This window comes from Onychomys torridus, chromosome 3, assembly GCF_903995425.1.
Source record: "Onychomys torridus chromosome 3, mOncTor1.1, whole genome shotgun sequence".
Classification (NCBI taxonomy): Eukaryota; Metazoa; Chordata; class Mammalia; order Rodentia; family Cricetidae; genus Onychomys; species Onychomys torridus.
The window spans coordinates 136,791,734-136,808,976 of NC_050445.1; the positions used below are offsets into that span (position 1 = coordinate 136,791,734).

The following is a 17,243-nucleotide window of genomic DNA, read 5'->3' on the forward strand; positions in this document are numbered from 1 at the left end:
TTTTCTCTTTTTTTGCTTTTTGTTTTTTTCTTGATTATTTTTTGATGTATACTTATTTTTTTATTAAGAAATTTTCTACTCACTCCACATACCACCACAGATGCCCCCCTCTTCCCTCCTTCCACCTACCAGACCTCTCTGCCAAACCACCCCACATCCCCACATCCCCCAAATCAAGTTCTCCCATGGGGAGTCAGCAGAGCCAGGCACACTGTGCCTAGGCAGGTCCAAGCCCCTTCCCACTGCACCAAGGCTGTGCAAGGTATCACACTACAGGCACTGGATTCCCAGAAACCTGCCCATGAACCAGGGACAGATCCCGATCCCCCTGCCTGGGTGCCCCGCAAACAGTTCAAGCCAAACAACTGTCTTCATTATCCAGAGGGCCTAGTCCAGTCCCATGGGGCTCCACAGCCACCAGTCCACAGTTGATTGGATTCCACTAATGTGGCTGGTCATCTCTGCACCTCCTCCCATCATGATCTCCACGTCCCTCACCTGCAGAATCCCTCCTCTCTCTTATCCATTGGATTTCCAGAGCTCAGCCTGGTGCCTGGCGATGGATCTCTGCATCTGCCTCCATCAGTCACTGGACAAAGGCTCTGTGATGACAGCTAGGCTATTAGCTTGAACAGTCCTCTGAGTAGACCAGTCTAGGCACCCTCTGGACCACTTACAGCAGTCCAAGGGGGGGGGTCATTCTTATGGATTTCAGGAAGTTGTCTTAATGCGATTAAATCACTACTAATCCACAAAAATAGCATAATGACTATAAGAATTTATTGGAGTGTTCACTCATGATACAGGAAACTCACAATATAGGAAATAGGGATTGTAGCAGGCTCCTAAGAAGGTAAGGAACGGTTAATTGCTGTTCTTTGGAGAGCTCTGCCCTGATCAACACCAGCATCCAAGACCATGAGAAAGCAAAGGGAAGAGAGTGCACATATGTATGTGCATCCCAGGTCTTAAGGGTACCTATCCAGGCTAGTCCCAAGAGGCAGGTACCTAGAAGCTACCTATTGGCTCCAGAAAGCCTCTGCTTCAGGGCATGGCACAGACAACCACCACTACATTTTCCTCTGTGCCAATGTGTTCAAGGCTACTTCCCACTTTCTCTTCTATCAGGTTCAATGTAACTGCATTTATGTTGAGGTCTTTAATTCACTTGAACTTATTGATATGGGTCTATTTGTCTTCTTCTAAATGCCAACATCAAGTTACACCAGCACCATTGGTTGAAGATGCATTATTTTTTTCATTTACAAAGTATTTCAATCATACATACTCCTCATTAATCTCCTCCAACTCCTCCCCAACTACCTCCACCAGGCCCCTTCCCTACTTCCCATCCTTTTTTAAAACTAATTAAGTTTAGTTAGTGCTAACCATATGTACATGTAATATGGGGCCATCCACTGAAGCATGGGAAGTCTACCAGGGCCTGCATCCCCTGAAGAAATCTGACTCATCTTCTCCTCAGCAGCCATCAACTGTCAACAGCTCCTCAGCTAAGACTGGGTCTCCATGACACCCTCCCCATCCATGCTGGAATTTTGATGGGCTTGATGTTGCAAAGGTCTTGGGCAGGAATCAATAGCTGCTGTGACTTAAGGAATGGAATTACTCTGTCCTATCCTGATAACAATGCTCCATTCTACTTGGCTCAACTGTCACTCTCTTAATGGGGCCTCTTCCACCTGCTCCTATTAAAACCCCAAGTGACCACTGGATCCTGGTGTTCTCAGTATTCAACTTCTTGCCAACTTTTCCTTTTCAAAGAACATATACCACATGCAAATATATTTTCTATAATTTACCTATTTATTGTTCATTTCTCTTTATTGCAATATCAACTGCATGAAACACATAAATTTACATAGTTTCACCAAAATCTTCTGAGTGATTTCTAGAAGTAGTAGGTACTTGTTAGATGCTCAGCAAACTTACTAAAGAAGGACTGCCTTGTCAGTTATAAAAACTATTTAGCTATTTAATAAAATATCCAGTTAGTTCTTCTATAAAAATTAAATGGGCCAGGCGGTGGTGGTGCACGCCTTTAATCCCAGCACTCGGGAGCCAGAGCCAGGCAGATCTCTGAGTTCAAGGCTGGCCTGGGATACCCAGTGTGTTCCAGGAAAGGCACAAAGCTACACAGAGAAACCCTGTCTCAAAAAAACAAAAACAAACAAACAAAAAACAAAAAACAAAATAAATGTGAATCATATGACTCATCTTGAGAAGGTTTATGAATCACCTCAGGTTCACCAGAAACAATACAAGAGACTTCTAAAATTGCATATTATTCTCTTGAGAAATGTAAATACTGTGAACATTTTACTGACTACAAAGATTTGCTTATTGTTTTCAAATATAGCTTACTCCTCTGGGATGACCATTAAATATCAGCTTCCTGAGTACCAGATTGTCATCTATATTTTTCTTCCTCCCATCTAAATAATAAATAAACATTAGTCAAGGTTGTTTCACCCATTTTTATAACAGGAGTATCTAACAGATGCTGTTTGGGATGTTAAGATATAATAGAGATAAGAGGTTAGTATGTGATTAGCTATTAATTACCAATATAACTTTCCATGGTGAACATCTTGGTTGGAAGTATCTTGCTGTGAGTGTCCCATACTCTACTGTGACCATTAGCATGCAAACAGTTAACCACGCAACAGCCCAGATGTAAGAAGGACTTCCACATATAGTCCACCTGCCCCCTGTGTTTAGTTACTTGGGATTTGCTGTTAATATTCTGACCCATAACTGTCTCTTCCCATTCCCTCCATTGCCAGTGAAAGGCAACTTTGCCCTGGAGATCCCTGTGGACTTGAGCATGGCTCCTGAAGCTAAAATACTTATCTACACCATCTTGCCTGATGGAGAAATGCTTGCAGATTCTGCAAAATTTGAAATTGAAAAGTGTCTTCTCAACAAAGTGAGTGATTTATTTCTTAAAATTTCTATTTGAAAAGAGAAAAAAATGGCTTAAGGATACAAATTTCAGATAAACCAACCCCAGTAATTGGTGTGTGCCTCAGTGGTAATGATACAAACAGCACCAGAGTGCCAGATTTCTGTTCATAAACCCCAAAAATGTCTAGAGGTTGACAAGAAAGAAAGCAAGGAAGAGGACAAAGAGAGTGGACCTGAATGCTTAATAACTTGCTAATGAGTTCCAAGTCCTGTAACTTAGAAGTTATTATATTTATGCCATGTGCATATGCACATGAATGCACACATGTGGGGGAAAGAGAACAATGTTCACATGTCTGTCTCCTTCAAATGAGTCCAGGAGACCAAGGACAGGTCATGAGGTCAACAGCAGGTGCCTTCACCCACTGAGCCATCTCATAGACCCTCATGTCACATCATTTCATTCAAGACCAGTAATAGAATCCAGACCTATCAAAGGTTAGTGTATTTAGTTTCCTTCTTATTTTACATTATGTTTTTCTATGTGTGTGGCAAGGACACATAGATAAGAGAGCCTTGCTGTTATTAAAGGTTATGATACAACACTGTTAAATGTATGCTGTATCTTAGATCCCAGCTCTCATGAAAAGCCAGGCATGACTGGCAGCTTTTGCAACCCCACTGCTGTGCAGGCCAGAGGCAGGAGAATTGCTGGAACTTTCCACCTGCCAGTTTAGCTCCAGGTTCAGGAGAGACAGTCTCAAGTCTATAAGACAGACAGTGAGAGCAGGGTACACACACCCTCCTCTGGCCTCTGCTGGGTGCATGAATACATGTACCTGCACACACGTGTGCACTACACCACACACACATACCAAAAATGAGCTATTAACAAGACTTTCAGGGAGCCAGGATAGTCGTTTGTGGCTCCAGAGTTGGACTGACACATCTCCTGTCTTCCTAACTCAATCCCAGTGGTGAAAAGGAAGCAAAGAGGCTCGGCTGAGTTCTCATGGTCATAATCTGGTAAACAGATGTGCATGCAGAGTTACAGGGTGACTTGCGCGGTAGGCTTCTTGGCTGCAAGAGCAGGAGGCTGGCTAAGCTTGATTTCCCTTCCTGCAGGTGGACCTGACCTTCACCCCAGCCCAAAGTCTTCCCGCCTCACAGGCCCATCTGCGTGTCACAGCTTCTCCTCAGTCCCTCTGTGGCCTAAGAGCCGTGGACAAAAGCATGCTGCTCCTGAGGCCTGAAGCTGAGCTTTCCCCTTCCTGGGTGAGTTCCCATCATCCTCTTATCAAGAAAGGCCAGTGGTGAGGCTCTGAGACACTGGTTCTAAAAAGTAGTAATCATTCAGACACTAGGGCTCTTTAACTTAAAAATATTGCATTTAATGCTAAAGATGTTACTATCGGAGCTCTTCATTATATATTCCGGAGAACAGCACTGAAAACTCAGCCAATAAACTCAAGACAAAGCCTGAAGTCAAGCACTCAGTGAGTTGTGAAGCTTGTGTGTGACCCAGACACTCTGTGTCCTTTGTATTTTTCCTTGTATTTTAGGAAAAAAATATTTACAGATATCTTCATTCAAATCTCTTCAGGCTACTTGCATACTGATTAACTCAACTTTTGTTTTTTGTTTTTTGCTTTTTTATAGCATACCAGTTGGCTGAAATATATAACCTTAGTATTTTATATTTAATGAATAATTTATATAGTGTAAACACATTTCTAAATGTTTAATGTTTCATATTATGTTAAAATTACATCATTTTCATACTTTTTTTGAATATGTGCAGTATTTTTAGTCTTTTTCTACATACTGTGAACACCTTCAGAATAAATGACTCTTCAGCACAAAACATTTAGAAAATCTTATTTTAGGATCATTGAACACTCAAGAAGTCATTTGCAGTGATCACACTGATTTTTTTCCTTCTGTGAGAATCTTTCAAGAAAGCCCAAGAAAGAGGTTCCCTTATCTCCTGTTTCTTACAGATATACAATCTGCCAGATATGCAGCCCAGCAGCTTCATGCCAAGTTCACACCAATTACTTGAAGATGAACAACGGTGTTGGTGGGGTGATGAGGGTGATGAACAGACATACTTAGAGCCAGATGAGAGGGATGTCTACAGTTATGTGAAGGTAAGCACTGTTACCCATGAACATGCTGCTCTAGGAATTATTTAGCTTTCATGAAATACTATATTGGTAAAGAATTTTAGAGTCAGGCTATGGATAGGGATGTGAATCACAGAGTAACCACCTTGCGTGTTCATGGATTCAATCCTAAGCATTATAAAAACTGCATCTTGGAAAGTGCCCAGCCTAGGCACAGAGTGGATGGATGCCATTTTGTTTTTAATTCTGAGTTTTTCAAACAGACTGTCACTATGTATCTCTGGCTTTCCCCACAATCACTCTGTAGACTGGGCTGCCCTGAAACTCACAGAGATCTGTAACAAGTCTTTCCCTGTCCTACCAGCCAGCTCCCAAATAAAGACACAGAGACATATTATCAATTATGAATGTTCAGCCTTATCTTAGGCTTGTCCACTAGCTCTTATAACTTAATTAAACTGTTTCTATTCATCTACATTTTCCTTTGGACTTTTGACTTTTCTTTCATTCTGTATGTTCTACTGTCCTGCTTCCTCTGGCTAGCTGTCTGGCTAGCTGGACCCTGGCACCTCTTTCTCTCTCTCTCCCCTTCATCCCAATCTAAATTCCTCTTCTTACTTGCTCTCCCTTCCTGAAAGTTCCGCCTATTCTCCCTGCCTAGCTATTGGCCATTTAATTTTTTATTAAACCAATCACAGTGACAGATCTTTACATAGTATATTCAAATATCTCTCAATAGAGATCCACCTGCCTCTGCCTCCCAAGTACTGGAATCAAAGGTGTGCATCACTGTACATGGCTTTAAGTGACTTTTTAATACCACAGGGCTTTGTATCAAAAAGAAGGACAGCGTATATGCTTCCCTATGAATTCTGTGTTCTATACCACATGCTCTAAAGAGTATGAAAAACACAATTTGGATAGGGATTCTACTTGAGTATGTGTACCTATATCTGAATTAGTTATTATAATTTTTATAAACATTGAGATTTTTCAGAATTTTGAGATAATTTTCTTGAGTGCTAATTTTCTTTCCAGGACATGGGATTAAAGGCATTCACCAACTTGAAGATCAAATATCCTAAACTATGTGCTGATGCTAGAAGGAGTCTTCCAATGCAAGGTATAAATTGTAAATCAGCATATATTTTCAGAATAAAATAAATGTGAATTATTTACCAAAGGTGATAAAATATAACTGTAAAGCATGTATAGTATCCAAATAAAAGAGAAAGAGCTGAAACTTACCTGAGCAAAATGTGTCTAAATGTTTGCTGGTAATTCAAGGAATTTAAGGATTGGAGGCTCGTCCTTCAATGTCAAAGAGGCAGATAAGACAAAGTGCAATAGTATAATAGAGAATCGTTGTGAGAAGTGTGAAGAACTTTTGTAGACATGTCAGAGAGGTGAAGAGAATTTCCTGTGTATTAGAGATGAAGAAGAGAAGGAAAAAACCAGGCATCGCAGATAGAGGAGAGGATGGAAAAAGCAAAGCACTCAGGTCAAAGGTCACACTCGCACTCTCTTCATCAAATACCAACCATGTGTAACCTTTCCCTCTTCCTTCATGGGAGCCACTTCCAGAGTGGCTGCACCAGTTTGCATTCCCACCATCAGCAAGAGAGAGTTTCCCTTTCCCGTTCTTCTCCAGGTGGTTGTCAGTTGTCTTGTTGACTAATGTGACTGGGGTGAGATGAAATCTCCAAGTTGTTTTAATTTGTATTTCCTGAATAACCAGCATGATGAACACTTTTTAAAGATATTTCTTAGCCATGTTTATTAATTTTGAAGACTGTGTTTAAATCCCATTTTTCAATTGGGCTGTTTGTTTTCTTGACTCTGCTTTTTGAGTTCTTTATATACTCTGGATACTTATCCTCTATCAGATGTCTAGAAGCAAAGATTCTTTCCCACTCTGTGGGCTTCCACTTCACTTGATTGTTTCCTTGACTGTGAAGAAACATGTTAGTTTTGTGAGGTCCCATTTATAAATTATTGACCTTAATTCCTAAGTGAATGGGTCTTATTTAAAAACTCCTTTCCTGCACATCTATTTTGTAGAGTTACTGCTTATGTTCTTTTCTAGCAGATTTCATGTTGAGGTTCTTGATCATTTCGAGTCGATTTTGTGTGGGGTCATTGATGTGGGTCAATTTTCATTCTTCTGTATCGAGCAGCCAGTTTTCAGAGCATCATTTGCTGAAAATGCTGTCTTTCCTCTTGAACATGTTTTGGCATCTACATCAACTATCAGACAGCTGTAATTACATGAGCTATGTTTGGATCTTGTATTTTATTTCATTGATCCTCATGTCTATTTCTGTGCCAGTTCCATGCTGGTTTTATTACTATACCTCTGCAATATAACTTGAAATCATGAATCCCTACTTTCATTATTATTTATATTCTAAATACTAAAATTTATTTTTACATGTGTGCTAACATAAAATGAAACATAATTCTGACTGGAGTGTATTAATTTTCCTCATACTGATTTGAAAAGAAATCAAAATATCACAAGCAACAGGACCTAATGCACTATGAGTACTCTACACTATGGATAAATTGGGCAACAATTCTTGTAGATGCTTAAGGAAATGAGTGAAGAACTTATTCAATAGAAATCACTAAGTAATTAAAGGAACGTAGAAAGACAGGTTAGATGTTGTGGCCATTGGAGAGAAGGACCCGTAGAAATGAAGCTGTCTGTGTGTATACGTGTTGAAACAATGTGAGAGATTTCCACTGCTGAGATTCATTTAAGAAATACTTAGATGAAGCCCTAACTAAATTTGCATGTATACTTGTTCTTGGAAAAAGCAGAGCACAGACCCTCTGTTGCCACCTTCAAATCTTGCATTTCTTGCTGGTATAAACCCAAGCCTATGCTATGATTCTTGAGTAATAAACTCACTTTGCATAAAAAAAATCCTAAAAACCACACACACAACTTTGATATGAACTTTTCCCATTGGGTGTATTTCTGATCCAAGAGTTTGTATCTATACCTCTTTCAGTTTTTATATAAATGTAAACCTATGGAAATATTGGGTTAATCCTACAGATCTAGAGAGCTAGAGAAAGAAAAAGCATTCCAAGAATATCTCTCCTGATAATGCAGCCATCACTCAGCTCATGTCTAGAGTGATGTTCATTGTAGCCACAGGATCTGTTGCCTGGGAGCTAGTATTATGGATCTTCAATCCTCCTAGGGGTAATGCTATATTTGTAAGCATTCCCTGACTATCCAACCCAAGGAAATATGCACTGTGCTTCCTTCCAACTCCAGCTACACTAGGGGATGTTTTCTCCAGGATTTTATAGTTTCTGCTTCTGACAAAGATATTACCCAGCCTCAGGCAAAGTGAGAGTTTCAATGTATCATTTCCAGTGTCTTTGTAATAGGGTTTAGCAGTCAAGAAGAAACTGAAAATTAAGCTACATTTACCCTGCACATTGTATTCCATTGTACTCAGAACTATGTCCATTTCTTCCATTGTAACTTCATAGAAAGTATGGATGGGACTAAGAGAGAAAACATCAAAGTCACAAGTGTAAAAGCACATAAAGATCCACCACCAAGTAAAGATCCACCACGTGAAGATCTGCCTACGGAAACCATTCGAAAATATTTTCCTGAAACCTGGATCTGGGATTTAGTCACAGTAAAGTAAGTAATTTCTATTTGTGAGATTCGGCCTAGAGATGAAAATTTAATTTCTTTGTTTTCTAGTACTTCTCTAATTAATTTCTGTCACAAACATGGGAAAGGACTAATTTAGAAGATCATAGCATATCAACTCATCAATCATAAAATATATGTATTGCCATCATCCCAGAATTTTGATATAAAAATGATAATATACCTTTCTGATGCTTAAAATCATTCAGGTATGCCATATTGAGTAGCATATGTAGTAGTCTTACATGGAGTAAACTACTAGACTGCTACATGGAGTTGACAATAAAAGTCATAAAATTGTCGTATGGTATTTTGGAGATGGGAGTTCAGAGACAACTTCAAATATGCTCAAATTTCAAGCAACACACAGTCATTGAGGTATCATGAGGCCATGAATTGAGCTGGTTAAACAGGACGACAGAAAAACTTCATGTGTGCACTGGAGTCCTGTTTACACTCTTCTCTTTCTATCGCTCCTTTGAAGGACTCAAAGGGAAGGGGTAGCGTTAGGTCACACTCATAGTGACCATCTCAGAAATAACTAATTCATGTGCTCACTTTCTGTGCCTCACATTCTCACTCTCCCAGCTCATCAGGAGTAGCTGAAGTGGATGTGACAGTCCCTGACACCATCACTGAGTGGAAGGCCGGAACCCTCTGTCTGTCCAGTGACACTGGACTTGGCCTCTCCCCTGCGGTGTCTCTCCAAGCCTTCCAGCCCTTCTTTGTGGAGCTCACGATGCCCTACTCTGTGATCCGTGGAGAAGCCTTCCCACTCAAGGCCACCGTGCTGAACTACCTCCCTACATGCATCCGGGTAAGGACCTTTCTGAATAAAGCATGACCAGGGAAGAGGGAAATTAGAGTGTATAAACTTTAACTAAGAATTAAATGAAACGAAGGAATAAAGGGAGAAAGGGATTGTATTGGGCCAATCATCACTGTTTCTAAATGCTTAAAAAAATTCCCAGACTCTAGCTACATATACAACCAAGTGTTGTTTAACAGTATAGACACTATGTAAAATATACTGTGTGATTTTGCCATTACTGAAATAGTATATCCTGTACTGAGAGACACAGGATATCCTGTATGGTCTCTGGATACAGCAAAAAGATATGGGCCACAAAGACTTACTAAGCTGTTGTTGGTAAAAGAGCAAAATGTTCTACAATGGATTTTATTTTGTTAGAGGTAGATATATACTTACAAACAGTAGTTTAAAAATCTAGGGTTGGGGACTAACTCAGTGTTAGAGTGCTTGCTTAGCAAGCACAAGGCCCTGGGTTCTATCCACAGCTCAAAAAACAGAAAAAAAAAAAAAACAAACAAAACAAAAGGCTGGGCGGTGTGGTGCATGCCTTTAATCCCAGCACTCAGGAGGCACAACAAGGTGGATTACTGTGAGTTGGAGGCCAGCCTGGGCTACCAAGTGAGTTCCAGGAAAGGCACAAACCTACAGAGAGAAACCCTGTCTCGAAACCAAAAAAAAAAAAAAAAAAAAAAAAAACCTAGTACAGTGAACATAATATATATTTGGCATAAAAATGAAGCAAATATAAATAGATAAATTTATAATTCCTTCTATACTAATTTGTGTAGATAATACATAGATGATAGCTAAATAAAATACTAGACATGTATGTATGTGTATATGAAATATATGCAAGCCGTCTGTGTGACCTTATGTGACACTCTGGGCACATGAGTTCCAAAAGCACCGCTCCTACTCTCTTTTTCAACACAAATCCCCTCCACACCTTTCCACCTACCTCCATCCACACATAATATGTAGTCCTCCTGTGGTGACTTCTTTGCTATTTCTCTGCCATGTGGGGCCACAGGTCAGTGTGCTGCTGGAAGACTCCCCTGACTTCACAGCTGTCCCAGTGTCAAAAGATGAAGATTCTTACTGCCTCTGTGCCAATGGGAGGCACACCACATCCTGGTTGGTAACTCCCAAATCCTTAGGTGAGTGAAGACTCTGTAAGGGGACTCTGTGCAGAAAGACTGAATGCAGGAAGGATTCTTTAGTTAATTTCTTCTCACTGGACCCTCAAGCTCTGGGTCATGGCTACTTCTGGCTCATGCTTACCACCTTCTTAAACACAGGACAAACCCTTGAACTGCTGCTCATCGAACTGAGGATACTTTGTAGATCTTGGGGTTTGTAGGGTGCCGAGTTCCTGGCACATCTGAGCTCAGCTCTATGGGCCATATGTTTCAGGGAATGTGAATTTCTCTGTGACTGCGGAAGCACGGCAGTCCCCAGAGCCTTGTGGTTCTGAGGTGGCCACTGTTCCTGAAACTGGGAAGAAGGACACAGTTGTCAAAGTCCTGATAGTGGAGGTGAGTGACATCTCATGATTGACATGTGCTGAGAATGGTGCAAGATTGACTATATCTCATAGCAAATGGCAAGCTCATACTTTAAATCAGTGTTTTCTGTCTTCTTTCCTCTTCCTAATCTCTTTACTGGAGCCTGGAGGGGATGGCCTATGCCAGTTTATCTTCCTAAGCTTGACCTCTTTCTTCTGATCCTATATTATCTTTATTATCTTTCCTTGTCACCTTCATTTTGACCTGGCATCCTCAAATTCTCAAATGTTTATGCCATTCCTGATATGGTAGAAAGTTAGATGATCTAATTCCAGTCCTGGTCCTAAAAGCAGAGAAGCTGTCTCCCCTTACCAAAAAATAAAAATGTCTCAAACATCTTTGTGTTTGTACACTCAGTAATTTATTGAGTCTGGACTTTCTATCTTTTTGTCCCAGCCCGAAGGAATTAAGAAAGAACATACCTTCAGTTCACTGCTCTGTGCTTCAGGTGAGAATCCTTCAAAAACAGTAATAAGATAATAATTTACATCATCTACTTGGATCTCTTACAATATTTCTCTAAGAAAACCAGGATAGTTGAGTAGCTTGGTTTGTTTGTGAGGCCCCTAGCAGTGGGATCATGACCTGTCCCTGGTGCACAAGCTGGCTATTTGGACCCTATTCCCCATGGGATGCCTTGCCCAGCATTGATGCCAGGGAAGGAGTTTGTTCCTGTCTCACCTTGATGTTCCATGCTTTGTTGACTCCCATGGGAGGCCTGCCCCTTTCTGAATGAGGGAGGAGTGGCTGGGGAGTAGATAGGAGTTTGGTGGAAGGAACTGAAAAAAAGGAGGGAGGGGAAACTGTGGTTGGTATGTAAAATAAATGAAAAAAATAATTAAAGGACATCAGGACACTGTATAACTTATAGCCACTAAAATAAATAACCAAATTGAGTCACACAAATTATCAAGATCATTACTCACCAGAGTACAGTCATGCTTCTGCCTAGGACTTCAGAGGTCACTGTAGCCCTTTTCTCTAGAACACAGAACCTTCTCATCCAGCCCATCTCAGTATTTAGAAAGTTATATCTAAGAAGAGAATACCACCAAAATTTTCCTTAAAGAAAAAGAAAAATACAGAAAATAACTTGGGAAGTCCCATGTTTCTTTTATATGAGATTGTAAATAAAAACAGAGGATTTTATGACTGAATAAATTTCATAAGTAAGCCAAGCTAAATCGCATTGTGTACTAAACATAATATTTTATTTAATAGTTGTTTCTATGACTTGTTCTTTCATCCATGCTCCTCACTGGACACACTATTGCCAAAGGAATATAGCAAAGTGTCACACAAGGGGAGCTCGCTGTCCCCTGTGAGGGACAAGTACAAAGGCAGAGACTGTCCACTCACAGGAATGAACACATGACCAGCACCTGCACCAGTGAGTGGAGGAGTGCTTGTCCAAGATGTATTTGTCCAAAGAATAATGACACTGGAATAATAGCTTCAATTTAATGTAAAATCCATTATCATATGAAAATTAGGAAAAGAGATGAAATAAAGCAAATTTCTTTGTAAAAGAGATAAACTAATGTAACAGTGACTAATACAGTGTGTAGAAGAAAATCATCATATAATGCTAAAGGTCTTTAAGTGTTTTTCATGGAAGGAAGTGCATTAACGAGGTTACTGCAGATTAATTTTTAAAAACCAAGGACAAGTTAACAAAAACCCGATTCTTCCCATTGATCAATTCTGGTTCTCATGATAATTATTTATTACAAAGCAGTCCTTCCATCACCCCTGCCATAGGAAAGCCTTCCATGACAGCAGCATGGGAGTGATCAGTGAAACCTCATAAATACACTCAGGGGAACCACGAATAACAAAGGCCATCTCAGAATGTATCCATTTACTTATTCGGACATGCTGGAGGTTTATTCATACATTGTCTTATTTTAGGTTTTCACTGCTGAGATAAAACACCACCACCAAAAGCACCTTGGAGAGGAGAGGTTTATTCATCTTACACAGACACAGTCCATCATGAGGGGAGTGAGGACAGGAACCTGCAGGCAGGAACTGAAGCAGAACTGGGGAGGAGCGCTGCTTGCTGGCTTGTCTCCACTGACTTGCTCAGTTAGCTTTCTTATACACCTGACAAGACCACCTGCTCGGATGAAGACCACTCACACTGGGCTTGGCCCTGCCACATCAATCATAAAAAGAAAATTCCCCAAGACCTGCCTACAGGATGATTTTATGGAGGCATTTTCTCAATTGGGATCCCTATAACTGTAAAACACTAACTAATGTCAAAGTTCAAACACACAAAAAACAAAGAAAACCAAAACCAAAACCAAAACCAAAAACAAACAAACAAACAAAAACACAAAGCAGAGTATACCTAAACCAAACTACAATCAATAAACATATTTCCATATGTTTATTAAATAATTAAGTAAGGCATCAATAGGAGACTCAGAAGTTCCTTTGGGAGATCCTTTGCTTCAACACAATCAGTGATAACAGGAAATACAATAAAGCTTGGCAAGCCAGTAGTACCAGGAAATGTGGATTTGTGATATTCACAAGATCGCTTTTCTAGAGAGGCAAGAAGTCAAAGCTTAAGACACAGTTCTAAGCGACTGGCCTCAGGGTATTTTAGAAGTTCTGAGTACTGAAATAATCATGTACCTGTTTGTTTTGTTTATTAAGATGCCGGCATATCTGAAAAATTGTCCCTGATGCTCCCATCAGCAGTAGTGAAAGATTCAGCCAGAGCCCATTTCTCTGTGTTGGGTGAGTCATTCCATCCCTGGAGGACTTGGGACAATAGTCACTAACCACTGCCCAATCCCTACCGTGATTCCAAATGTAGCTTCTGAAATATTACACTTGAACACTTTGACATCATTCTTCCATCTCTAACACCTCAATAGCCATTGCGTTCCCAGCACAACTCACCATTGAACTTCCATCACATCATTGGGAAGTGGTTCTATTAGAGATGTTATTTTGTTCTTGCAGATAATGGCTGTTCTGTCTGATGTTACATCTCTCACTTGCAGGTGATATCTTGAGTTCAGCCATAGAAAACACACAAAATCTTCTCCAAATGCCCTTTGGCTGTGCGGAGCAGAACATGGTGCTTTTTGCTCCTAACATCTATGTACTGAAATATCTGAATGAGACCCAACAGCTGACTGAGAAGATCAAGTCAAAGGCCATCGGCTACCTCAATGCTGGTCAGTAAGGCTTAGAAACTCCACTTTGTTCTTGTTCTTGTGAATGGTCTCTCTAGTCATGGGCTTAATACTGGAGGGGGAAAGCTGAGCAGGGTCCTCATTTGGTCAGTCCTGTAAGCCAGAGTATGTGATGGTCTCTGTGGCTTCAGACTGAAATCCTGTCCTTCTCTGAGCATCAGTTTCTTCAAAACACACCCAAAGCCTTCCATTCCAGGCTATCAGAGGGAGCTGAACTACAAACACAAGGATGGCTCCTACAGTGCCTTCGGGGATCAAGGCGGCAAGAGTGAAGGAAGCACTTGGTAAGAGAAGTCCACTATGTGTCAGGCTTGCTCCACTCTTGGTCCTCATGGCAACTCTACACGTATCTAATGTCATGGAATACAGCTAATGCCAGGGCTTGAGACATTCATGTTTGAGGTATCGGGAATCCTAAGAACAGAACTGAAATTGTGTCAAGGCTCATCTGCCTTGAATCTGTACCACCTGTTTTACTCAATTCAATATGCTGGCCCTTCCATTCCTCCACAGGAGCTTTCATCAGTATATACCCAGCTATGTATTGCTGAGCATCCAAAGATGCTCATAACTGAGTCTTAAAAAGCTGATTCTTCATGTGGGCTTGCATTGCATAAGAATGTGCTTTGCGGATAAAACACACAGACTTTACAGGTGCCAAATGACATAGAAACTAATAGAAATGGGAAGTAAGGAAGGGGAGGTATGTACATTTTGAGGTAGAAAACACATGGCAAGGGTTTTAGGCTAGAAGGTTTTTCTCATGTACAAAAGAAAATCATTGAACAGGGTAAAGGCTTAGATGAGGGTGCAGGTGTTAGGGAAACAGGAGAGTGAGAGATGGAGAAGCAATGAGGAACAGAGCTGGAGGCAGCTGGACCACAATGGAGTGTCCACATCCAAGAGGACCAGGGATGGAAGACTACTTTGAAAGAGCAAGAGACACTGTCAGCTTCATGCGCTCAGAGACCCTTAGACTGATCACTCATGAGTGTGGTCCAGATCCCCAGAAACCCCTGTGTGAAGGTCTTGCATCAGAACAAAAGCCTTCATCTCCCCACTCTCCTTCCCCATCAGGCTCACAGCCTTTGTGCTCAAGTCTTTTGCCCAAGCTCGAGCCTTCATCTTCATCGATGAAACACACATCACCCACGCCTTCACCTGGCTCTCCCAGCAGCAGCAGGACAATGGCTGTTTCAGGAGCTCTGGATCGCTGTTCAACAATGCCATGAAGGTGACCTATTTTGAACTACTTATAAGCATGATGACCTAATAATAACATCTGAAAGTCGGGCCATACCATTGGGATGAACAAACCATTAGGCTGAGAATGTACTTTTTTATAATTGGGGTATAAATGAGAACTTGCATTGAATATGAAGGATTGACTATAAGCAGGAAAGACATATTTAGTGGATTGCTTGCTGTATACTTTACCTACTTCATTCCTTTTGTTTACAGGGTGGAGTAGAAGATGAAGTGACTCTGTCTGCCTATATAACCATTGCCCTTCTGGAGAGTTCACTCCCAGACACAGTAGGTGACACATTGCGTCTCTAACTTCCCAAACTAGTGTAAAGTTTGTGTTTCCTATCCTCTCTAAAGCCAGATGGCAGCTTTCTTTTTAAGAAGATTTTGCATTTGTAATATTCCATTACTGAGCATCCACCTGCTCAATGAAATCCTGTCTACAAGAATCAAGTCAAAACACGTCCTCTAATACTGTCTTTATTAGTCTGTATTTAAATGGAATATAGTTTATAAAGAAATGTCTCCCAAAAGAGAGAGGATAGATATATGTTCAATGACAGAAGATAGGAAGAACGAAGGAAAGGAGGGAGGGAAGGAGAGGGAAAGGAAGAAAGAATAAAAGAAGAGTGGAGGGGAATGGAAGGATTCATTTGAAAAGCATACATGTCTACATCCTCCATGGTTCTTCCAAGGCCTGCTAGGACACTTTTTCACATTGCTCAGGATTCATTGTTCTGCCAACAGCAACCTGTTGTCTCCAAAGCGCTGACCTGCCTAGAGTCATCCTGGAAGACAATAGAGCACAGTGGAAATGGCAACTTTGTGTACACCAAGGCACTGCTGGCCTATGCTTTCGCTCTGTCAGGGAACCAGGACAAGAGAAATGAAATTCTAAAATCACTTGATACTGAAGCTGTAAAAGAAGGTAGGGATGTGTGTGTTATTGTGTTTATCTCTATCCAGTTCAAATGAGGAGTATACTGACTGCACAAACAGTATTATATGTTAGTTCCATCCCTATGACACACCGAGGTTTCTCCTCGACTGACACATTAAGAAATCAGCCTTTCTTCTGTACTCAAACATTTCTCCTCTGTATTTTCTCCTAGTGTGACCCAAATCAACAAATGTAATATCACAGTAGAATACAACACAGTTCCACCTACTTTTAAAAGGGAAATGTAGCTAAATCTTAACTATCCTCTCTGTACACATATACCTGTTAGGAGGAGCCAAGACTATAAAGAACAGGAAAACAAAAAAACCAAAACCAAAAATAATTCTTCAAGGTTTTGCTCTTTCAACTGCAATTCTGAAGCCAATGGGGAACTTCCCTGCGTCATTTGTACTGAACACTGAACAAGTGATGTTTTGTAGGGAGTGAGGGAGTTAATCAATGAAAGAATCATGTCTGCTCTTGTCTTCTCACCAAATCTGCTGGAGCATCTCTGAGGGTGTAGTTTATTTCTGTCTTCATATCTTCCTCAGTCATACACTATCATACCAACAGCAGATTTTTTTTTTTTTTACTGTTAATAATAAATCTGGGGATATTGTGAGTGAAAACTTTAAAACCTGCTACAACCTTCTTCTATTTCCTTCTTTCTAGATAGAGATATACGATCATTCATTGGCTACTCACACATCTAGTTATTGTAACATGAA

The 17,243-nt window shown here is 40.5% G+C and overlaps 1 protein-coding gene across 1 annotated transcript in view; it reads left to right on the forward strand.

Annotated features, from left to right (window-relative positions):
* LOC118580268 (murinoglobulin-1-like) overlaps positions 1–17,243 on the forward strand; it is a 51,015-nt gene that overhangs the window by 26,652 nt on the left and 7,120 nt on the right. The window contains exons 14-28 of the mRNA XM_036181940.1: positions 2,805–2,947; positions 4,051–4,200; positions 4,926–5,075; positions 6,090–6,174; positions 8,562–8,721; positions 9,322–9,550; positions 10,578–10,704; positions 10,961–11,082; positions 11,509–11,560; positions 13,780–13,863; positions 14,133–14,309; positions 14,524–14,611; positions 15,405–15,561; positions 15,789–15,863; positions 16,323–16,503. Coding sequence (XP_036037833.1) covers positions 2,805–2,947; positions 4,051–4,200; positions 4,926–5,075; positions 6,090–6,174; positions 8,562–8,721; positions 9,322–9,550; positions 10,578–10,704; positions 10,961–11,082; positions 11,509–11,560; positions 13,780–13,863; positions 14,133–14,309; positions 14,524–14,611; positions 15,405–15,561; positions 15,789–15,863; positions 16,323–16,503 — 1,980 coding nt within the window. The remainder of the gene's footprint in view (positions 1–2,804; positions 2,948–4,050; positions 4,201–4,925; positions 5,076–6,089; positions 6,175–8,561; positions 8,722–9,321; positions 9,551–10,577; positions 10,705–10,960; positions 11,083–11,508; positions 11,561–13,779; positions 13,864–14,132; positions 14,310–14,523; positions 14,612–15,404; positions 15,562–15,788; positions 15,864–16,322; positions 16,504–17,243) is intronic.